A 24,573-nucleotide genomic window follows, 5' to 3' on the forward strand; every position below is an offset into this window, starting at 1 on the left:
AAGTTATGAATTTACAAAAATTCGTTTTGGTCACAACTATGTGCCATCATTGCTAGATGAGAAGCCTACAAAGATATTTGATGTCACAGTGTGGAACGAGTTTAAAGAAAATATGAAGGAATTCTTCCATATGTTTGGAGTAAGTTCCCCTGTAATAAATCAGTGAATATATTTTTCATGTCTGCTTTCATTTTGTGCAGGGAGCGTGAAGCGTTGGAGCTGGAGTGTGCGTTCCGCTACGAGGCATTGAAAGCAAGATGGAAGACGATCCTTGAGCGGAATGGACTGACCAGCAGAAATTACGAGGACAACAGCTCAGGTATTTCCTTGCCTTTTTAGCTTTTTTTCTTCTTCTTCTGAAAGTTTAATAGTAATAGTTTGTGAGTAAATGGAGGTAGCCAATAATGCATTAGGAGGCTGTGGCTGCACTGTAGTCCCAAATCAGGAGTTAATGGAAAGTGCAAAATGAAACCCCAGCAGTTGCTAAAAGCTGATTAGATATGGTAGTCTGCTCCATTTAGAAGCCTCAATATGCAGCAATCACTGAGTGAAATAATTGAAGAGGACAGCAAGGAAGAACAAAGAACCATCCAATACTACATTCACTGAGCACTAGACACATATTAGATCATTGCTTTCTTTGTTTGTTTGTGAGACTGACAGGGCGCACCAAGTACCTTTGAGCCGGAAAAATAACCGGTTTGATTCTGACCATTACAAAGCAAGAACCATGTGTCATAAGCAGACCTTCGCTCTCTGTGGTCACTCTAGGGGTCACACAGTTGATGTTTTGACCACACAAAGTAGCCAGTTTTTATTGTTCTGAGTTTGGGAGGATGGGAAATAGAGACAAAGATAAAGTGATTTTCCGGAAGTTAAACTGTTTTGTGCATGGGTAAACCCTCCAAAACAAATTAGAAAAGAGGCTTTCCTTTTATTTAAAAAAGTATAAAAAACTGTTCTATTCAACTTTTCAGACAAATTACTCCAAATATGAATATATGTCATGGTCAGATTTTATCCTTTTCTGTTTTGTGTTATTAGTGGTTATTTTGTTTATTTGTTTGTTTGTTTTTATTTTATTTTTTATTTTTTTGACAGGAGTTGGAGAGAGAGGTCATATCTTCAAATAATCCTAATTTCATTTGCCTCAAGTCTTAAAAGACAAAATATTCATTGATATGTAGTGGTGGTTGAAATGATATGGTAATCTTGTTTTGTGAACTTCAGACAGTCTCGCTTAAATTTAAAATTTAAAATTTTAATTCTCCTGCAAAATATGGGATAATTTGCTTCTGCTTCAAAGTGGCATTCAACTTGTGAGTCAGAGTCCAGATTAAAACTACATTGTATTAGTACACGTAAGTGCTTTGGCACGTAATGGGATAAGTAATGTTCCCTACAGGCACCCCATTTTAGATTCAGAAAGTTTAAAGGGATGATATAGTATTGGTGGAGATGAGAATTGGGTTTTTAACTTTTTGCGAGATACCAAGAAAACACTTATGATATAGTACAGAACATACCATTTTAGGAGGAGTTCAAAGTCTATTTGATGAAAATCAGGTATGGAATGACTGAAACATCCAAAAACAGAGTAAAACAAAGCAATCATAATAAAGTATGGGTCCCACACTTTTTTTTAGAAAACCCTCTTTTTTGGATATCTCAGCCATTTCAAAACCAATTTTCATCATATAAACACTGAATTCCTCATAGAATTACATGCTCTTTCATATTTCATAAGAGGTTTCTCATTCTCTCAACAACAAAAAAATGTTAGAAACCTGAAATTAGGTCTCAACCAAAACTATACAATCCCTTTAAAGACGTATGAATCTATTTCACAGTATTTAAGTATGAAGTAGCACTTTGCAGAACATTTCATTTCTTTTCAGTATGGGAAGACCCATTCAGCATTAGCTGTCTTTCAGTGAGTCCATGCATTAAATTGTAATGATTTAAAGTACATATGATTAAAACAAAAACCAAACTAGATATATCGCTACGGCTACTGATATGCCTCCGCCATAATGCATGGTTCTCCTAATAGGTCTATAGTACAATGTCTTGACAATGTGTGATGACAGTTTCACACAATTGGCAAAATATTAAAATGACAGGTTTGACACAAATGTGCTGAATGTTCACTTTCCTAGAACTAGGTTCAATTGGATGAATGATTAAAATGTCAGAGTGCAGGTATTTGGGGAACTGATGATTTTTACTTGACTTTTGACCCTTTTATAAGTTTATGCATTGAGTAATTTTCAAGGTATTGAGAAAAAGTATAATTTCAGTATCAAATGGGAAAATAGCATTATCTAAACCTCGCCTTTGACCTTTGACCTCACAGTTCCAAAGAGAATCACTGTTAGGTTGAACATGCATAAATATGTAAGTTTCATGATGATACCTTGAGTTACTTTCGAGATATGGAGGAAAAAGTGCAATTTAGCACTTTCACTTGACCTTTTACCTTTTGACCTTTGACCTTTGGCAAGAAACTTCCCCAAAAATATATATTGGATAATACATGCCATACATCAAGTTTAAAAAAAAAAACCCTTCAGACATATTGCATTTTCAGGAAAGTAGTGATATTTTGAGGAGTTGACCTTGACCTTTGACCCCCTGACCTTTGACCCATGACCCAACTTCCCTAGATAATCACTGCTCATCGGTACAAGCATATATACTAAGTTCCATGAAGATACCTTGAACCATTTGCGAGATATGGAGAAAAACATGAAATTTCAATTTTTTTTTCACAAAATAACCTGTGACCTTTGACCTTTGACCCTGTGACCCTAAAATCCACACAAAGTATTATCCCCCAAGCATATACCCTCATACCAAGTTTGATGTAAAACCACCACACGGTTCTTGAGATATCAACAAAAACAAAACGGGACGGACGGACGTACGGACGTACGGACGGACGGACGGACGGACAGACGGACGGACGGACGGACGGACGGACGGACAGACGGACGGACGACCCGAAAACATAATGCCTCCGGCCACTTCGTTGCGGAGGCATAAAAATATATGTGTAAACACCTGAAACATGCAAAAACATATTATATACAATGCTATCATAAACACAAAATCCTGATAACAAAATGCAAGTACTAGTAGATTGTATATTAGCATAAATATGGTAATTTGTTTTGTACACTCTCCAGGAACAACATTTTTGAATGGGAATCAGACGTCCATGTCATCAGCCACTCCTAGCATTCACAGACTACATCAGGATGGTGATGATGAAGTCCAGCAGAAACTGGGATTTGCCCAGTTTCAAGCCAAGGTATGTTGGTCATGACTACTTTTGCATGTTGTACATGTATATACAAAGTGTATATGTGTATCAAGCAGTTTTTGTGGAATTCTTTATTAAAATGAGCCAGACCACTTTGCTCTCGGCAACCAATTTTTTGTCTTGGCCAAGTAAAGTGTGTGGACTCTCGCTATGAATAGTACATGTATCCTGGACTTTTTTTTTTACACTGTGAGCTTTGGGGGGGGGGGGGGGGAGAGCAACATGCAATTGAAGATATGCCAAAAGATTATACTAAAAAACAAAAGTAGGGAATGTCGTCAAAAGTGTGGCAAAAGCTGCTGTATTAAGTGAGATGAAAGGCCACACAAAAGAGATATCTTGATATGTTTGGCACATAAGAGTTTAATTGGGTAGCCAGCGATGGCATTAAGTAACTAAAACAGAATTTTTACTGCCACCTAGGATGAATATTTACTGTTTGTTTCATACAGGTTAATTTCATTTTCTTGTGTGTGTATTCCCTATGTGTGGTAGTTGACACTTCAAGCTGTTCTGTAGAATAATCTCATTTCCTTCTGGTACTGATGTTTTTGTTGTTGTTGTTTTTTCTTTTCTTTTTTACTAGACTGTATGTTTCCAATGAACTCACAGACAGGGGAAGCTTTCACCCTCAATCATGTTACATAAATTGATGGTGCGTTACACTTCCATCACAAATATTGAATTAAAACCAGCAGTTAATGCATGATATCCTTTTGTACTTTTGACACGTCACACCATCGTTTTTCTAGTAACACCAAAGTTTGTCTTTTGGGTTTGCTTTTTTGATGAAAATGTATGAAATTAGACTCTGGAAAAACTCATTTTTTATTTTTCAATATTATGCTGTACTAATTGATTTAGATGTAATATCTGGGGATCATATTGGTTTAAGAAAATAAAGCACACACTGTAGAATTTTTGAAAGCTACGAGATTACTATACCCGCTTTAAAGGTATAGGATCGGTTGTGAGACAAGTAACCCCACCTCATCTTTGTTTCATTATGGAAAGTATCCGAAGTTTAAAATTTTGATTCACAGTGTTTAACTTAGCCAATCATTATCTTCACTCATTGTTGTACTTTGTGTTGTTTTATCCACACCACACATACACATGCAATTGGCGCTTCCAGTCCTTACTAAAAGATTTTGCATGGACCCTCAATCAGATGATTTAAAGGTACAATCTGTGTATGTGAGTTGCTTAATGTGATGTTAAGTCTCGTAGATTGATCTTTCATTTCTGTTTGCTGATTTTGTGTCATAGATTTATGCCAGTAGACAGCCGTTTGATGAGAACAATCTGGACCTGATTAAGAAGAATCTTAGGATCATCGACAAAGACGTTCCGAGGACAGACCGGGATATGGCCTACTTCAGGTATTAATAAACAAAACCCTGCACGGCCAGTCTTGCCCCAGCTCATTCAAAGGTCATCCTAACTCAGCCAGGCCTAACCAAGGGAGCCAGGCCTAACCAAGGGGCCAGTCTTGTCCAAGCTCTTTTAATCCTGAAAAGGCTGGAGGGGGGGGGGGGGGGGTTGAATCAACCCCCCCTCGGCCACAGAACACCCCAAAAAGCCTGGCCTGGTTTAAGGGTTATAGCTCACCTTATCTCACCGAAGCCTAATTGAGGGAAGGGATGTCTCTTGGACAGGGATTATCCTCTGAAGCATGTGCATTTGTTTGTTTGTCTTTTTCCCAAGGGAATAGTATAATGAAGTCACCAAATGTATTTCATTTGTGAAAGAAAAAAAAAAATGGTAGTGACTTGGCTCAGTTGGTAGTGCGTCTGCCTCCTGATCCATATGACCAGGGTTCAATTCCCGAATCTAGCTGAGCAATGTTGTATGTAAATCATACTGTTCCCCCAGGAGGCAAAACACTGTCCTTCAGATAGGACATGAAATGGAGTTCCTGTGAGTGAGAGTCACTGCTTATGCACATTAAAAGATCTGGCTGCATTCATTCACTCACTACCAAGATCAATGTGCATATTAAACACCGCTATTCAAGTGGTCTGCCTCACAACCAACTGTACCCCATGGAAGACAAACTAGTGTAGCTGAATATGGGCTATCCAGCCATCTTCTTAGATAATGAAACAAACAAATGAGCTTTATAATGACATGTAACTTGATATAAATGGACTATACAAACCTATCCAAATAATGGGAAAAAAGTACACACTCTTGAAAAATGTTCACTAAAAAAAAAGAGGCTTTGAAGTTTAGGGTCTATTCAAGTGCTTAATGTCACCAAGCTGTGCTCTGTGTTGTGAATGGGACAGAAACAGGATGTAAATTCCATAGTAGTACAGTGAAGGGATTCTCAGATTAAGGTGAATTTGTTCACACTCTAGTGTTGTGTAAATTGCAGTATCATCTTTTCAAAACTTAGTTGAGATGAAAGCAAAGAGTTTGTAAAAAGGTGTTTAAGTAGTGAAAACGGACATGTATCTCAAGACATATCTAATCACATTATTCTACAAAAAAAGTGTTCTTAAAAAACTGCAAAAAACACAAAATCTCCCATTTGCTTTATGATTCTAAACTTTATAAGTTTGCAAACAAATTGCTCTTTCAGAAAACGTAAAAAACCAAAGTTTGACTAGGTTGACCTATTTTGCCACTTTTTACTCCTTTGCGTAAAATGGGGTCGTGCAACTCGTGGTGTTCGTGAGGCATGGTCACATTAACCAGGTGTACAGGAAATAAAACATCCAGCCCCACCCTTTTCCCCTCCCTCCCCCATCCCCTTGGGGGAAAACAGAAGATAAATGAAGATGATGATTATGATGATGAGGATGATAACATTGTTAATTCTGTATTTTGCCTTTTTTTGCAGGGGTCAAGATAACCCGAACCTTGAAAAACTCAGGAATATTCTGGTGACTTTTGCTGTCTTCCATCCTAGTAAGTACATTAGGAGTTTGTTGTTTGCTTGTTTGCTTTTTTCATCATATGAAGTTGAGAACATTGAAAAGGGCAGTTTATATGAATAGATCTGAAAGCAAAACACATATGTTTCATCACATTTCTATTATGGACTTCCCGTTCTGTAATGACCATTTAATATTGTGATGATGCTGCTCATATACCAATCCTTTAAAAGGTTTCTTGTTGCTATCTATCCAGTCAATTTGCTTCGTTAAATACTTACCTGTAGATGCTTAGCTGTGATTGAATATATGCAGTATGCATTCTAAAATTATATTTCTGTATATTTGAATCATAACATTCATAAATTCTTCATTTGATTTGTCACTGACATATTCCAGTTTTCTTTATATAACTTTGTGTTTGATTCTATGGACACATTATCATGTACTTAGTGGTATTTAGATTGTTCTGGATAGTTGTTTATGCAGTAGATGTCAATCTACATACAATACATGTAGGTGCTTTGATGGAACAGTAGCTTTGCAAAACAGCAGAATCCTGAGCAGTTGATGACACAGATATGGGTAGGTGGGGCTATGTGTTGTGAGTGGGCTTCAGTCCAGCAATAACAGGTGGTATTTCAAATGTTTTACTTCTTGAATCATGTGTGTACTGTTATCACGCGACATTATCTTTACAGTTGTTAAATAAAGAGAGTCTGTGCTCAATATTCCATGACTGAACTGTGGCTTACTGTAAATATTGTAAAAGCTGCTATTTTTCTCATATAGACATTTTTGCAAGATGTTGTTTTCATGAGTGGACACTGAGGCTATCGTGTTAAAGTGCGCTAGTGCCTATCCGTTCACTCCACTAGTGCATCAGATGGCAATATTTTTGCGTGTTTTTTGCCCAACAGTGATTCGTAAAATTTGCAAAATCAAACCCTCTTAATTAAACCATCTGAGCTGAAATAACAGCTTTACTGAACAAAGTCGCTCTGTATATGACGGGTAATATTCCTCTTTCGGTAGCTGTGACCTACGCCCAAGGCATGAATGATGTCCTAAGCAGATTCTTGGTTGTCATGGACAACGAGACAGAGGCGTACTGGTGCTTCACGCTCTACCTGGAGAAGGTCGTGGACGACTTCTTAGAAACGGGGATGATCAAGAAATTAGGTTGGTTGTTTGTGCCTGCTGCTTGGTAACTCGATCACATTTAGAGCAATGGATTTTATTTTTAGCTGTATGTTTGACTCTTGACACAAGTCACAGTGATATCTCATTCTATCTTATAAGCAAAAGAGAGGTAATCTTAAACTGTAAAGCTGCGTTAGTGAGAATTTGAACTTCAATTTGCCATAATTCAGACTCACTCATGAAATCTCATTCATAGGTCCTCTCTGTAGTGTGCTTTAGGGTCACTTGCATGTACCTAAACACATATATTATGTTGGTACATAAACTGAAGTCCTCCCAACTGTGATAATGATCAACTAGTGTAGTTTGTTTGTTTTTTTTTTCTTCATATATATACAGAACAGCAGTTACTGGTATGGGTATAGGATTTTTTTTCTCAAAAATAAAAATTCAGAGAAAACATATTTTGAAATTATTAATTTTTTTTTCTGATACTGGTATATGAGAAAGTATGCTTAGTATGTGCAGGTTTCCCATTTCATAATATATGAAAAAACAGTCTAAGTATCAAAAATGTAATTCTTGTGTGCAAAATGCTTCTTTTAATATGCATAGGTTTGTTTATTAATGTGCAGAGCTTTATAGCCCTGCATTTGTCAGTGTGTAGTGCTTCCATCATGAATGAGAGTTGCACAGTTTATGTCATTGTGCGATGTTATTTTTCCCCCAGAATCTCTGAAGAAGCTGTTGGAGGAAGTGGACCAGCCATTGTTGACTCACCTCACCATGTGCGACATGGGAGACCTCATGTTTTGTCACAGGTAACAGCCACCCCTTGTTCTTAATTTTAAAGAAAAATGAAACCAAAATATATATGTTGATTGATCGAATGCAGTAGTATTGGTAGAATACATCAGTGAAGTTTGAGGAAAATGAACAGTCTGTCTTAAAGTTATGAATTTTTAAAGTTTAGATGCTTCCATCGCTGGATGAAAAGACTACAGTTCAGGATGTCAGTGCAGGACAATGATATAAAGAAAATATAAAGAGAATTCCATAGAATTTGATTTTGTATGAAGAGTACACCATGAAGTGTTACTGACATATGTTAAGGATCATATTATTCTCTGTGCTTTCTGAAAGAGGTAAGTCAAGTGCTCTTTTATTATGCTAGAAAAGAAAAAATATATTAAATTCTCTTTATATTTTCTTTATTTTGTTGTTATGCACTGACATCAAAAAGGGTTGTAGTCTTCTCATCCAGCGATGGCAGCACCCAAACTTTAAAAATTAAAAACTTTGAATGGATTGTTCAATTTTCTTCATTTTCTTTTGTGTAATGCATGAGAGTGAAGTTAATCTCAATGACAATGTGTCCTGTAGATGAAGACAGCATTTATGGTATCTTGCATCATTTTCCTGGTTAAAAACAATTAGGTGGCTACTCCTGTGCTTCAAGCGAGAGTTTGAGTTTGACCAGTGCCTGCAGATCTTTGAGATCATCAGCAGTGACCACCTGGAGCTGTCGTCGCTGGACGCTGAGAGGGAGCGGGACAAGGAGAGGGCCAGGGAATTCCAGAAAACAGGTGAGGAGGAATTGGGGTCAGTTTTTCCCCGAAAGGGGAGGAGGAGGAGGAGGAGGATAGAGGGATGGAGAGATGAAAGGAAAGAGAGAAGGAAGAAAGGTTGGAAGAGGGTGAAAGTAGTCTGATGAATTGGAGTCAGTTTTCTTGGAATGGGAGGAGCAGAAGGATGGAGGAATGGAGAGATGAAAGGAAAGAGAAAAGGAAGGAAAGTGGGAAGAAAGTTAAAGAAGGATGAATTGGAGTCAGTTTTCCAAAAGGGGAGGGGCAGCAGCAGGAGGATGGAAAGATGAAAGGAAAGAGAAAAGGAAGGAGGGTTGGAAGAGAGTAAAAGAAGCAAGTGGGAGTTACTTTATCCAAAAGGGGAGGAGGAGGAAGAGATGGATGGATTGAGGGATGGAGAGATGAAAGGAAAGAGAAGGAAGGAAGGTTGGAAGAGGGTGAAAGTAGGAGAATTGGACGAGGTGCTAGGTCCTTACCAAAATGAAAAACTGAAAAAAAAAAAAGGTTAGAAACTGTCGTCGCTGGATGCTGAGAGGGAGCGGGACAAGGAGAGGGCTAGGGAATTCCAGAAAACAGGTGAGGAGGAATTGGGGTCAGTTTTCCCCCGAAAGGGGAGGAGGAGGAGGAGGATGGAGGGATTGAGAGATGAAAGGAAAGAGAGAAGGAAGGAAGGTTGGAAGAGGGTGAAAGTAGGATGAGTTTTCCTGTAATGGGAGGGTTGGGGGATTTCAAAAAACAGGTGAGGTTGTATTAGGGTCAGTTTTCCCTGAAAGGGGAGGAGCGGGAGGAGGACGAGGAGGATGGAGGGATGGAAAGATGAAATGAAAAAGAGAAGGAAATAAGGTTGGATGACTAAAATGAAGCACTGAAACATCAAAAAAGACAGGAATATTCAGATGTGGTCTTTAATTACTATTTGCTTTGCATCCTAATCCTGTGATGCACACAACTTGCAAAGTATAAAAATATAGTAGTTAGTGTCTCACACATTTGTCACAAAATTCATGAATTAATAATTTTGTTTAGAATACCTTGCATTAACCCTTACTGTGCTTTGATTGCTGATTGGCACATACTCACCCCAAATTCCAACCATTATTCTCGGTACAAAAGGGGAGCGTATTCTCAAGTGACGTGGGTTTAGTTTTTCATTTCTGTTCACATAATAATGTTCCTGAAGATTTAATACATAATGTTGGGAGACATTATTCTTTAACCATGCAAAATTTTGTGATGTTTGCAAAAGGAATATGCGACCTCGAAGGAGGTATATAACGCTAAGATATTTTCTCCTCGTCCATATCATCCACACAGATGGAGTGACGAGGTCAGCTCCGGGCACAATATCAACGGAATACACCTTTGAGCTCTTCGTCTGCGTCGCTATTCTACAGAAGTACAGAGATGAAATACGACAGTGTGATGATGCTGCGAGTATATTCCAGTTAGTGAATGGGTAAGAGAGAAATTTAGTCAGCAATAAGAGGAGGAATATTAAACACACACACACACAAAAAGGATGAATGAAACCCTTGTGTTACCATTTTTTAGGTGTAGATTTCACCAAAATAACACAGATTCGCAAGATCTTATGAGTTAGAGCTCACCAATCAACGGTATGTTTAAATGGAGCTTACAACATTTTTCTCTCTGTGATAAAGACCACTGCACGTATCAATAATATGATTGTGATAATTTAATCTTCGTGTAGCATCCTTCTCTAGCTTTCCTCGGACACATGCACCCATGATATCCCTATTCATACAGCCTCAAAGTCAAAGTGGCATTTGAGAAAACTTTTGACACACTAGAGAAAGACTCAACTGTGATAAACAAGTAGAGAGAGATTTCTATAAACCTCTGAAGATGATTGATTCACAAATAAATCATGCTTTATTCAAAGGATACAATGTCTTAATACCTTTTGCATGTTTGTGACGTAATGTTATAGGTGTGATTCTTAAAACCTTACATTTGTTACAATCAGATGATTTTTCATTCAAATTGCCTTTATGCTCCTGCTATTATTAACTTGATATTCACAGTAATGAAATCTTTATTGCAAAGCATTCAATTCATTGTGCTTCAATCTTTATTGCAAAGCAGTAAATCCATTGTGCTTCAATCTGTAACTGCTATTGTACCAAGCATCGGGTAATATGTCCTTTCTCTTTGTTGTTGTTAATGATATAGGTTGGCACAGAAGCTTGACTTGATTCAGATTCTGAGTGAGGCCGAAGGACTCTTGCTTGGTTACTGCAGAAAATCTGTCACTGCAGAAAGCTCATTTGCTCTGGTGCAGTGACAGTCGCCCAGCGAGGGAGCCCCGTCAAGCCTGTGTGCCTTTATAATGTTGGATCGTCCCTTGCATGACTTGCGGTGCAGTGAATTGCCTGCCACACAGCATGTGATACAACTCACGTGACAACCTCAGCACCAGGAACTTTGGGTCTGCCTCGTGTTGCTTTTACCAGTACCCCTACAGTGCTGCATGGTTCTCACAATAATGTATGACAACCTCAGCACCAGGAGCATGGAGCCTTCTATATACCGATGTCCTCACAGTACTGCATGGAAGTGTCTTCAGTTGCTAATCTCATCACCACCCACTTCTTGCCTTGATGTGTGTTTTTTCCTCTTATCCTGTAAAGATGCAGAGAGTTCTTCGTGATGTGCACCGAGAAACTCTTGTCAATGTCTTTCATGGAATGTGCCATCTGGATAATGTATTTGTCACACATTTTTGTCAGGGAGTATGAATTACTTTGCAGCATTTTCAAGTGGATAATCGCACACCCCCGTTGTGAGATGTCTTCTGTGCTTGTTTGAAGTAAAGATGATTCCCAGGACTCATGGCTGGGGTGCATGTTGAAGTCAAGAAACTAACTCCATCATTCAGAATGTCATCGGAGTGGATATAAGTGAGATAATATCGTTGACCCGTACTTGAAGACAGTTACACACTCGCGCACACCTGATATTCATCCAACAATAGTGAACTGCCTGTATAGGTGAAATTTGAGAAAACTTGAATTTATACATCTATGTCTATTATGTTGATAACTGTTTGCTGTAGTCAAGTAATCAGTTTGTGTGTGTGTGTGTGTGTGTGTGTGTGAGTGTGTGTGTTTGTGTGTGTGTGTTTGTTCAGGTGATACCTGTCACAAATGGTCTTTCAAAGCAAGACGTTCATATTGTGTTATCCAGTACAATCACAAATTACACCCATCACCTGTTAATAACTCATGGTAGTTTGAGGGAGATGTGAAGTGGAGATACTGTGTTTATGTTGAGTTGAACATTGTGGTGAAATGGAAAGGAGCACGATATAAATATACCAGCTGAGAGCTAGAAAGGCATTGATGCTAGAGTTGTGATGCTACTGAATTTATTGTTTTCAAGTGATTATATTAACACATTTTAGAGGTCTTCTCAAGAAGTAGGCATACACTGACTCCATTCAGACTTAGTACCTGTCAAGCTTTCCTCAATTGTTGGACAGTACCATAATTATATCTTTCCTACCCTTGGCTCTGTATGTATGTGTGTGTGTGTGTGAGACAGAAAATATGTGTACTAACTAAAGATCTACCGGGTACTCATGGTAAACATGACACAAACTCTGTGAGTGCAAAATTGCTCACTTTGCTTCTTGAAAAGGCAATGTACTTATTTCTCATTCTGTTGCTATGGATCTAGATTGCAAATAGACCAATCTTAAACTTGTCTAACAAGTCCAAGCTAACGAAATATTTTTGCTATGTAACATAAAGTACCTTTATTAATGATATGAAATTCTAAACTTATCAACACTGCAGGCGGTGTGTTTGGGACACTGTTCGGTCATATTCTAAATCTGAAGACTTGATAGAGAAAATGTCGCTCTCCAAGCATTTACACTCACTGCCTATCTATGCAGGGAGTTGTGCATTGATCAAGTAGACAAGATGGAAAAGAAACTAGCCCTGCTAAGTAATCTCTTCTCACGACTATGTCAGCCTCATCATTCCCCCCCCCCCCCCCCCCCCCATTGGTGCATCCATCTGGTAACTTCATCGTAATGACAAGATCTGTCAGATTAAAGGCTCTCCGACCCAGGATTCAAGAGGGTGCTACACAATTGTGTGATAATGGTCACCACCATCTTCACTATGAAGATTGATGTACAGTGTAGTTAAAGCCAAATCATAGTTTTCGTTTGCCTGCAGAACTGAATTATTGATCGAAAATGTACACATATGTGCAAGAAATGAGTGAAATAATGCTGTAATAACACGATTTCACTTGTGGAACAACAAAAATGCGAAATATTGCCAAAAAGGTTAGCCAGAAGTCCACAATCTCGGAGCTTATGCAATCGCAGTTGCTACACAATTATTCATAATCGATTATAAATAATCAACAAATCGAGCCACAGCAATATCCTTCAATCTTCCGCACGAGAGTGAGTACAGATTACGATTACAAGGGTATGACCTATCATCGCGTAATATTAAATGGGTTAGTCAAATACCGGGTAGTGATTGGCTAAACACAGTCACGTGATGGAGGCACATTGGTTATGTTCGCCCATGGGCAGAACATTTTTGTAATGTTCTCCCATGGGAAAACATTTTCACGTAACAAATGACAAACGATACTAAACGATTGAACGACCATATTTTTCACGCAATTGATAGGATAAATTTGCCTATTCCATACAATGTGAAAAAGCAGATGACCGATTATTGTAATGCGTACGAAAGTGTGATTTGAAGGACCCGCGCACAGTGAATTTGGCTCTGCGTGAGCGATCGAGTGCGTTGTGCTGGTGGTTGACGTTGCGAACATGGCTTCTACGGTGTTTGTATTGGTATGGTATTTGACTAACCCATATAATATAACAGATGATGACTTTTGTTGTCGGGAACATGTACCAAATGTTCCACCCTCAGAGTTTGAAATGCTATTTCGGGAGGCTATATGTCCCTCGACATCTTCTCGGGACTTATAACCTCCCTCAATAGCATTTCAAACCCTTCGGGTGGAACATTCGGTATGTTCCCTCCCCCGTCAGTCATAATCTATATAATGTTCTACCTCCCCCAGTGCTCAACAGGGAGGGCGATTCCTAAATAAAAGTCAGTATACCGACTTTTATTTCACACTTTTGAGCTCAAAATACTACCAAAAAATGTTATTCTAGCAAATCATGTTAGCCAGACAAGTTTCTCGGTTGAACTTGCCGTTACATTGTAAGGAAAATTGAAATTGATAAAAGATTAATTTTGAGCCCCAGCAAGTACTATCAACTAAAGTAGATCACAGATTTTCATGCAAGTTTTTGTTGCTAGCTAGCAAACTTTGTCTTTGAAAGATATGTGTATGGTAGGTTGGATCAGCCAGGTGTAATGGCCGAATTGAGAGATGAACCGAGATTGACGTTGTGATTGTCTCAACCATTTTTGACACACTCACCTTACAAGCCAGTTTTATTTGGATGTTTGGAATATGGCAGATGCAGTTAAAAGCATGGTCCATGCAACAGCGCCCTCTGAAATTCTATGTCCATTTCCCTTTGAAGTAAGATGTTTTGCCTGCAATTTTCAATTTGCGCATGTATTTATTGCAGTTTTATATGTTTGACAATATGCTTTGTGACTTGCAATGTCTGGCATTTGTGTGGATACTTTAGCAGACAAGATATGTAGACTGTACATTTCGGATTCAAACAATATCTTTCTTTTGCCATTGCTGGTTTTTTGTGGAATGTTGGCATTGATTACCATACTCATGCAAGATCTTAGACATGTACATTCAAGAGATTTCATAATGATGTGTATTACAAAGAGAAAGTTTATTGCAATATAAACCAAGGCATTTTGTGTACATGGTGGTGCTGAAAAACAGCATCATTTACGAAGTGTTACAGCACATTTATCAGGTATATACTCATATGAATTGTGAAGTAAAAATGTATAAGAATAAAGAGTATATCAAAGCTATGTATGAAGGAAAACCAAATACTGTAAAAGTGGATTTTTTCGCGCTCGGTCGGTTAAGAAGAGTTTCACATGTTTCCAATTCCGAGTAATCAAGACATCAACTTCTGCAACATATGGCAAGCAAAAATATTCGCATGCTTTTATTTTCGTGCTAGCTTCTGGTTGTGCGAAATGCACAAAATTTCCACTTTTACAGTACCGTTATTAAAATGCTACCAGAAGTGACTTGGCACTCCTGCAATATTTTTTCAAGGAGTGATCATGCTGTCTTGAAGAACATGTTAGAGTTCTTGATACCCCCAAAAGAATATTGAGCAAAGCATCTCCTGCATGAAAAATTTGAATCAGTAACATTCCATGTACATCTCTGGGTAATCAGTACCAAGCATGATTCTCATAACAAGACTTTCTGAAATGTTACAAAAGAAGGGAAAGTTGAAGGTATATAATGCCTACAGAACACATGAAGTGGCATCACTGAACACAAAACAAAAACAAAAACCACGAGTCTCCAGTCAAGAAGGGTACTGATGTCACCAGAAATATCTGTACATTTATAAACAAAGAATGTGGAAAATCTGTGCAATATATTAAAGGCATGCAGACTGAGGATTTATAAAGTGGTTCTGTTGGATGATGTGAGAATTGAAGCCATGTTCATTGCAAAGATCGATGTTGTAAATGTTGGTAACTGTCACAGATTGCGCGGGGAGGGGGATTGCGTGCACCCTCCTTTGTACAGGCTCAATAGTCATGCAAGATTCAATGTACCCACAACCAGCCATATTACAGGAACAACACCCAAATCAGGAGATGAACCGAGATTGACATTATTTTGACTGTACTCACCGTACATATCGGTTAATTATTCCAATATTTGTAACGTTGCAGATGCATAAGCATCAAAGTCATCGCTGTCAATAGAATCTGGCCAACTCTGCTCCCATTGGTAGCATTCTGGTGACATAATTGCTCTGTTAGGCCAGCATGTAGCCAAAGAATGCACGCCATGTTTCAACCAACTGAAACCGAGTTGACCAAACTCCGTGTTAACATAGATGGCTCTGGTCAAAGTTATCCAACAGCGCCCTCTTGAATCCCAGGTCAGTGTACCTTTAAGTGTGTAACTTGTCTCACAGGTTTGTTAGCTTATTGGATAGCGTGGAAATTACTATCTAAGATTGTATGTGCCTGTAGACATGGAGAAGCAGAGAAAATTTTGTTGCACTTCATATTTTTGTCTGACAGTAATGACACCAGTGAGGACTGTGGTTTAAAATTTAATGAAAAGGGCATTGAAACAATCTGTATGCTAGCCTTTTGCAAAGGCAGCTCGCAATAATTTGTGGACATGCACAGTCACAGTGGGTGTAGCAAGCTGTGGGAGCGGATCCGATCACTGTGTGCGTGCGAGTCCACTGTGAGCTGTGTGCGAGTCCACTGTGAGCTGCCTTTGCAAAAGCCTATCTGTATGTACAATCTATTGATTTAGCAGTTCAGTGTTGCCCACAGCTTCTTAAATGTCTATAATAGCCTTTTGTACTTCTACAAGAAGATTTTCTGGCACCTGCTATCATGAAGACATGCTGTAAAGTTAACGAAAATATTTGACAGTGTGGAAAATCTTCACAATTTTGCCCTCCACTGAAATGTATTGGGATAATCAATTGATTGTTGAAACAAATGTTTCCAAATATTTTGATAAGTAGAATATTATGCTAGTGAAGGTCTCTCACATTGGCACAGTGTGAAAAATAAACTGTGCATAATTTTTTGCAGTACAAAATGTACTTGTATGCTTCGTAAAACTTGAAACAACTTGTCAGTGGCTGTGGTAATGAAGAGGAGGTACAAAAAAAAAAAGATATATAGACACATACATATTACTGGGAACTGTCCTTTAAATAACTTTTTAATTTTGTTGAAAAAAAGAAGATTCTCAAAGGAAAACAATTTTATCAATAAAGCTTTTACTGGAAATGAGCAGAATATAAAAGCTCATTTCATTTAGTAAATGAAATGTCACAATTTTCTTGTTATTTTCCTTGAATGAATCTTATCTTTCTCTCCCTCTCGCACTCTCTCTCTCTCTCTCTCTCCCTCTCTCTCTCCCCCCCTCTCTCTCTCTCTCTCTCTCTTAACAGAAAGGGAGTTAGCTCTTCAACACCAATTCTAGAATAATTTGGCTGTTAAGTTCTCACATCATGTCCAAAACTTGGGAGGTATTCTTTGTGAATGACATATCAAATACAATGTATCAGTCTTATAAGCATAAGTACGGTGCCAAATTAAATGATGTAGAAAAATCCAGAGGGCCATAACTTGGCACTTGTTGGTTTCTCTTGAATCTTCACTGCTATGTTGCTTTACTTTCACTGCTTCCATTTTCATTGTATATCAGAAAAAAAAAAAGAATTCATGGAATGTGATTGGCATTTGTCACTGAAACACTTTCAGTCTTGATCATTCTTGCCACTAAATTCATCTCTTTCCTCTCTGCTTTCTTTTATCTTTCTCTCTCTCTCACTGAGTACTTGACTTGCATGTTGCTAATGCATGTATTCACGTACTCCACATTGGATTGTTTTCTGAGCATATTACCAGTAAACCAAAGATCATCTAACTTTGATGTTTTAATGTCAAATGATTCTTGAAAAGATACATGTACATGTACAAAGAAATAAATCTGGTGTGTTGAGCATTACAAGACTTGTGAAATGGATTAAAAAGAGGATATAATATAAGCAATATTGCTGTTATATTTCTTCATTTGTTGTGACATCAGTAGAAAAATAGGCAGTCTATGAATTATCAGTACAAGTGTAATGAGTCAGGTTCGAGTGAAAGAAGAAGATGCTATCTCTTCCTTATATGTTTTATTTTCATATGAAACCTTAAATGTACATTTCACAATAATTGTCGAGCCTTCCAATAAACACTCAAGACTCGGTGAAGGGAAATATTCAAATTGAGCCCTGTGTAAACTGCATGTGATGCTGTTGCTATTAAAACAGCAATGTTTCACGACAACATATTTCACAACCTCGCTTCAGAATATTTCCAACATAAGCTGGTTCCATCACACTGCAGTTTACTGATTTTCTTAGTAAAGTAAATATATCATGCTTCACATGGTGCCTATATGAAGAGTTTGTTCTCAAAAACCGATAAGTCCATATTTGCCAAATGGAGAATTTGCAATTAAAGGTCAAGAAAAATAAAGAGAATTAATAAGAAATTTTTTACTTCTTTTGACCATAACTTCAAAAATGTACCTTTATATGTAGTGACCAATATATCATTAAGGTATTATTTTGTACTTTATGACAGAGACCATACTTCAAAATCTTCAAAATTGGACTTATCGGTTTTTGCGAACAAATTCTTCATATACTCTTCTGACTTTAAGTGCATTTCTTTCCTCAACTATTTACATTGATTTTGCACAATACCATTTACCCATCTAGCACACATCACACTTGTAAGAAGGCTGGATTATTTTTTTGGTCAATCTTTATTTATTCATTTATTATTATTTTTTTTTTTTTTGTCAGAGCGAAGTAGCAAGTCTTGAACTGTTTTGCTTCCTGTACCTCTCTCTCTCCACTTCCAAGACAGCTCTGCATAAGTTGCCATCACAGGCTGATTTCCTGCCTAATTCAACAGACATAATGGTACCAAAATAAAAAAAAAAAAAAGAAAAAAAAGTGTAGGAGTAAATTATAATGTGTAAGAGTGGCCTAATTCTTAGCTTACTCTCCAGACCCAGTACATTCTACTAGTACAGACTTTACAATGCAGAAAGCTCAGATGTTGCAACTCAATAACAATGCCATCTGGTCTCTTAGACTACAGTCCAGTACATAGTACATGTACTTCCTATCTCAGACAATACCTGTAATAGTACAGAAAGTAATTCTTCAACTCAAAGAACTTTCACAGAGATGTAAATTATAACTAATACAATAATAATTTTTTTTGAAACAATGTACTCCACAACACTTTTCATATAATCTTACACTTAAAATCCATCTATAGGCAATATTCCATATATCCACACACACACACATACACACACACAAAGGAAAATGATATGTTAGTTTGTGTACATTTTTTTGTTTGTTTTTATTTTTTTACTGCTTAAAGATTGTTGGTGTTATGCTAAAAGAGCATTAAAAGTGTGGAAAATCTGAGGGGTGAATGCCCTTTTGGTATTACACTGACAAAACAAACAGAGAGAGACTTGAGTCATATCTTTAAAGGACAAGTTCACCTTCATAAACATAAGGATTGAGAGAATGTAGCAATATTAGTAGAACACATCATTGAAAGTTTGAGGAAAATCAGACAATCCGTTCAAAAGTTATGAATTTTTGAAGTTTTTGTGCAGTACCCGCTGGATGAGAAGACTACTGCAGTGTATGAATAACTTAGATGTCACATGCGTACAACAATATAAGGAAAATATAAAGAGAATTTCACAAAATTCCATCTTTTGAAAAAAGTACACATTCCCCTGACTCGTTACCGACAAATGTTATGGGTAATATTATTCCTCCTGCCTTTAGAAAGAGGCAAGTCAAGTGCTCTTTAATTATGCGAAAAAAGTGAAAATATGTTGAATTTTCTTTTACATTTTCTTTATACTGTTGTACGCATATGACTCACAAGCTGTAGTAGTCTCCTCATCCAGCGGTTCCAACACAAAACTTTAAAAAATTCATAACTTTTGCATCGATTGTCCAATTTTACTCAAACTTTCACTGATGTGTTCTACTAATATTGTTGCATTTTCTCAATCCTTATGTTTATGAAGGTGAACTTGTCCTTTAACACTCAGATGTAATCATGGATGCATATCTTGCACAAACATTTACACTGTAAGAATACATGCTTCAGTATGCTGGTTTACAAGCATTTTCAAGATTTTATTTAGATCTCTGAAATAAAGACAATTTCTGACACAATAATTCACAGCTTTTAAAAAAAGAAAGAAAAAAAAAAAGAATTAACAAGAGGCACATTCACCTGAAAGAAAATTACCCATTTCATGGTGCTCATGACATAATAAAGAGCTCTGATAAAACTGAAAATTTCAAATATGATTCTCTCAAATGTGACTGGATCTTATGCCATTTGTGTATGTGTTACCATGGGATCTACAAACATTATCAACTTTAATAGCAATACAACATACCAGCGAATGACAGTCATCAGCCATACTGTTGAATAGCCATGGTTAAAGGGGCAGCTAGATGAATTCAGATCATGAGTGATGGCAAAGAAATACAACACGATCATTTCTGAATCTCAAATCAATTTTAAAACAACCCAGGTACTGTATATGCAATTATATTTCATAAGCATTTTATTTCATTTCATGAATTGAGACATGCAAGAGGGTTTAAGAGTGATTAAATTCAATATTAAGAACCAGACAAATTGAATGAGAAGTAAGTTTTGTCCCCTCTTAAGAATTAGAGTTAGTGATTTCCCACCTTGGAGACAATAAACATTGCATTATTGTTGTACGAGACACTCTCTTTATTTGCTATTAATTTCAGGAATATTAGTTGCCTTGCACTTACAAGTGATAAAACCACCACAAAATGAAATACAGTTAACTCCACATAAGTCAAATTTTCCATATTGCAGTCAAATCCAGTTTAAAAAAAAACCCAACAACTATACAAAACATTGACAATTTCATTACATTTCCTATGTCAAATTTTGCATAAGGTGAACTATTTTTTTGTGGTCCCAACAGATTCCACTTATGCAGAGTTACCTGCGTATGGTATCTGACACCGATTCCACAAAAAAAGAGGCTTGTAGTATTGACAATGACAACAAGAATATGGAACACTTCCTTGGGTGTATATTGCAGTAGCTCAGTGGGATCTTCAAATTACTGTAAAAGTGGATATTTTCTTGTGAGTAGTTTTCTGCGCTCGGCCAGGTAAAGTGAATTTTGCGTATGTTTAATTCCACAGAATTAAAATGTGAATTAGTATCATATATAGAAAACAAAAATATTAATGTGATTTTATTTTCATGCTAGGTGCACATAGCAAAAAATGTGTTAAAATTTCCACATCGCAAAAATGTCTCCTTTTACAGTAGGACTTACCATTTTCCCCCTTATCACAAGATAGATGATAAGTGTAGCGCTTACAGCACAGTGTTTTCATACTAAAGGGAAAGAGAGCATTCTCTAGTACATATAGTGCACGTACATTCTAAACATCATATAACTTCTGAATGAACTTCAATGCAACTGGTGACTGCGGCTTTGAATGTGCCAGTTGCGATGCAGAAAGGCATTAGTGCCCTTGCCATTGTGCAGTTATGCCCTTCTGCCTCTCATCAAGGTGCTCCATCTCATGACGTCACTGTCGTCTCCATGCCTACTCCCCAAGAAGATGTTCCAAAGAAGAAAATTACACACAAGAAAAGTATTCTTCCTCTGGATGCTGGTAATGTGCACTTCTCATTTTTGATTTCCTCCCTATACAGTCAACAACGTCTGCAATCATCAAGTGACATACAGCCTTCTGCACTGCAAGACACCCTGCATTCTGCATTTAATGGAGTTGTCAGTCAGTTGCACAGGGCTGTATGTGCATTCGAAATTGGCCACAGTAATAGATGTTATGTCAGTAGCCCTTTCGGCCTCGAAACCTTGTCCTCGTGTCTAGCTGCAAACATGGAAGAGAAAAAGTATATGCACAAAGCAAGAAAAAAAAAAGACAGATATGAGTACAGTATGCACTACTACTGTTTATTAATGACATGCAAGACAGCTATAGTGCTACGCATCCCTTGTCCCCAATGCTGTCATAGGTTCTAATGAAGTCTATATTCAACTTCTGTCTTTATGTTTACCCTCCCCCCCCCCCCCCCCCCCCCCATTTATAGAGGTATACATGTTGTATGCTGGATCCCATATTACATTATCATTCATAGTTCACTTTGCTATTACAGAACCAAGCAAAATACAATTACCAGCAAAGTACAGGTCAAAGCAAAACAGGCATAAAATCAATCATATGCATTCTATTCCTAAAATTCATTCTACGCACCAGTGATCTCTTGCACTCAAAGAAGGCAAACTGTAACGCCCGGCAGTGATCATCCACCCTGCTTCCCTCCTTGAGGCACTCCTTGGGCGTCAACTTGTCCTGTCGTTCAGATTCGGGATAGAGAGAAAATAGAATACTAGTAAACCAGTCAAATGGCAGGGACAAAGAAAGTCTACATGATGGAGTCAAAAGTCCCAGCAATTTATGTATCTATACAGGGACAAAACAAATATTCTGCATGCTAAATATATATTTGGATTTCATCTGTAAAATGAAAATAAATAGACAGACAGCCAGTATTGAAGTTTGATATGACATCATTGCTTATCTGCCTATTTGTACACACATCACACATACACACAAACAAACAATGAGAATTTACTTACTTGGTTTAAAGGGTTAGAGATCAACAATTGGAATATTTGGTATATATATAGTCACCCTACTAAGATAGCCATTTCTATATGCCCAATTGGATGCTATTTCAACCATTGAAAATGGTGCCATTCTCTTTTTAAAATTCATAAAATTCCACTAAGTGTTTTGGAGGGTTACTAGCTCTCTTCACTACCTTCATGATACAGTTAACCTTGCCTGAGTCGAATCTATTTGGACTGAAGAAATAGTTTAGACTTCGAGAAAATTTGATTTATGAGGGGTTAAAATCAATAGAATATAATAAAAAGAGGTTTGGAAAAGACCTTTGACTTGGGCGACTTAGACCTTTGACTAGGCGATTATTCAAGCAACGTTGGCTTAAGCAAAGTTGACTGCATGTTAATCCTCCAGACACTTTTAAGAGCTTCTCCTGTGATAAATACATCAAATATGTGTAGTAGACAAAGATAAAGATGAACAATTCCAGACTGTGTTCAGACTAAATCTCACCTTTCGTACACAATCACTCTCAAGAAGGCATGCCTTGAGATCCTCCTTGAGACCAGAACATGGTTTCCTGGGTTCGGTATCCTCCTCAAAGTATTTAGGCATTCTGGATGATCTGGATGCAGTGGTGACTGGGGATGACTGCTATAATTTACACCTGGAGGAACACGCTATTAGGATAACCCAAACTCCTTTTTTCCTGAAAAGTGATTCAAAATGCACAAATTGAAACAATTTATTTCATACAGGAAGACACTATTATCATGGCACTTTCTACGCTACAGGGGAATCTCATTTTAAAGAGATCGACGGCTCTGAGTGCTCCCAGCATGATTCTGGGTGATTTTCCTTGTTTAATATCCGGATTCCTGTTGTATTCGAACACTTGGGGAAAGTACACTTTATACATAAATGCTCTTTAAAATTGGTTTACATACATTGAATAAAATGACAACATCATGTTGATAAACAGAAATACAGCAGATGCCACAGGAAAATGCGAGAGCATTTTCGCGATAATTATATATTATTTTCTTGACGCTTGTTATCAAGCGTCAAGATTTGACAAATCATATAATCATGTCGTAGGTGGGACCTGCCTTTTGTTATCCGCATGCTAATTAATCTGCACATCTGAGATGAGAGAGATAAAAAATTTTTGCTTGGCCTGGAGACAGAGAGTCAGAAAGGGGGTTTTAAAGAAAAGAATTTTGGTGGGTAGAATAAATGCTGATTCGCCTGAAACAAGACTAAATGTCATAGTCATCCATGGAATCATCGTCCCACTCGGAGATAAAATTTCGGCTAGCGTTTCCATAGAAAATTATGGGAAAGAAGCCACAAAAAATGCTTGGCTGTGTGGCGAGTTTCGCACCGAAAACAAAAGAAATCTTTTCAAAATCAACGGAGCGAAGCATAAAGCCTGTCAGTAACATCAGGTAAATTACATGTGGAATCAAGTCCACAGTGATCACGATGACCCTTTAATGGCTTTATTTACTCTTCTTCCTGTTTAGAATATCAAAAAAAATAATACCTTTCAATTCGGTAAACAAGTGGCAAATAAGGGCATGCACATGCCCGATACATGAAATGCCACTGCACTTGCGCGCTGCGGGCACTGCACCGGCACGCGCATGAAGCTCTGATTAGGGAGCTTTAGATTTTGACGCGCGGATGTTTGAGACAACGAGTGCGCTGGACGTTCTCCTCTCCCCTGCGTCATGCTGAAAAGTAGCTTTAGATTACGCTGAGAGCTGAGACGCAACGTACAAAAAATAAAATCGCACCCCCATATGATCGGTGCATGTACCTCTCTCTACGTTGCAAACTGTGCGGACGTAAAAACAGCCCATTACGCATAGTGAAAAACTCAGGCGACGCAAGCTAAAAATAAATCAACTTGACATACGCTTCTGCACACGCTCAGTAAAATTTAAATTTACATGTTTTTTCCCTCTGAACGTCCGCGCGTCTAAAATCTAAAGCTCCCAATATCACACCAAAGACCCCACGTGTCGGGTTACATTTGCAGTGCCCCCAGGGTTATTGAAGCTCTATACCCCGTTGCGGGACGCTGTGGGTCGCTGTAAAGTGTGCATACGGTTAATGAATGTCTCGGAAGCTCATGCTTTCCAAACTTACATCAATCTGAACGTATGGGTGTATGCAAAATGCATCGCCACT

At 37.8% G+C, this 24,573-nt stretch overlaps 1 protein-coding gene across 1 annotated transcript in view; it reads left to right on the top strand.

Moving 5' to 3' along the window:
• The window catches only part of LOC139721598 (TBC1 domain family member 15-like), a 29,398-nt gene extending 17,428 nt beyond the window's left edge, over positions 1-11,970 (top strand). Inside the window, exons 3-11 of the mRNA XM_071632929.1 lie at positions 201-319; positions 3,189-3,313; positions 4,595-4,707; positions 6,174-6,241; positions 7,243-7,389; positions 8,081-8,171; positions 8,788-8,936; positions 10,251-10,392; positions 11,130-11,970. Coding sequence (XP_071489030.1) covers positions 201-319; positions 3,189-3,313; positions 4,595-4,707; positions 6,174-6,241; positions 7,243-7,389; positions 8,081-8,171; positions 8,788-8,936; positions 10,251-10,392; positions 11,130-11,241 — 1,066 coding nt within the window. The 3' untranslated portion in view covers positions 11,242-11,970. The remainder of the gene's footprint in view (positions 1-200; positions 320-3,188; positions 3,314-4,594; positions 4,708-6,173; positions 6,242-7,242; positions 7,390-8,080; positions 8,172-8,787; positions 8,937-10,250; positions 10,393-11,129) is intronic.
• Positions 11,971-24,573: the final 12,603 nt, after the last annotated feature.

This window comes from Diadema antillarum, unplaced genomic scaffold, assembly GCF_040938485.1.
Source record: "Diadema antillarum isolate AM-2024a unplaced genomic scaffold, OU_Dant_1.0 scf00000146, whole genome shotgun sequence".
In the NCBI taxonomy this organism is placed as follows: Eukaryota; Metazoa; Echinodermata; class Echinoidea; order Diadematoida; family Diadematidae; genus Diadema; species Diadema antillarum.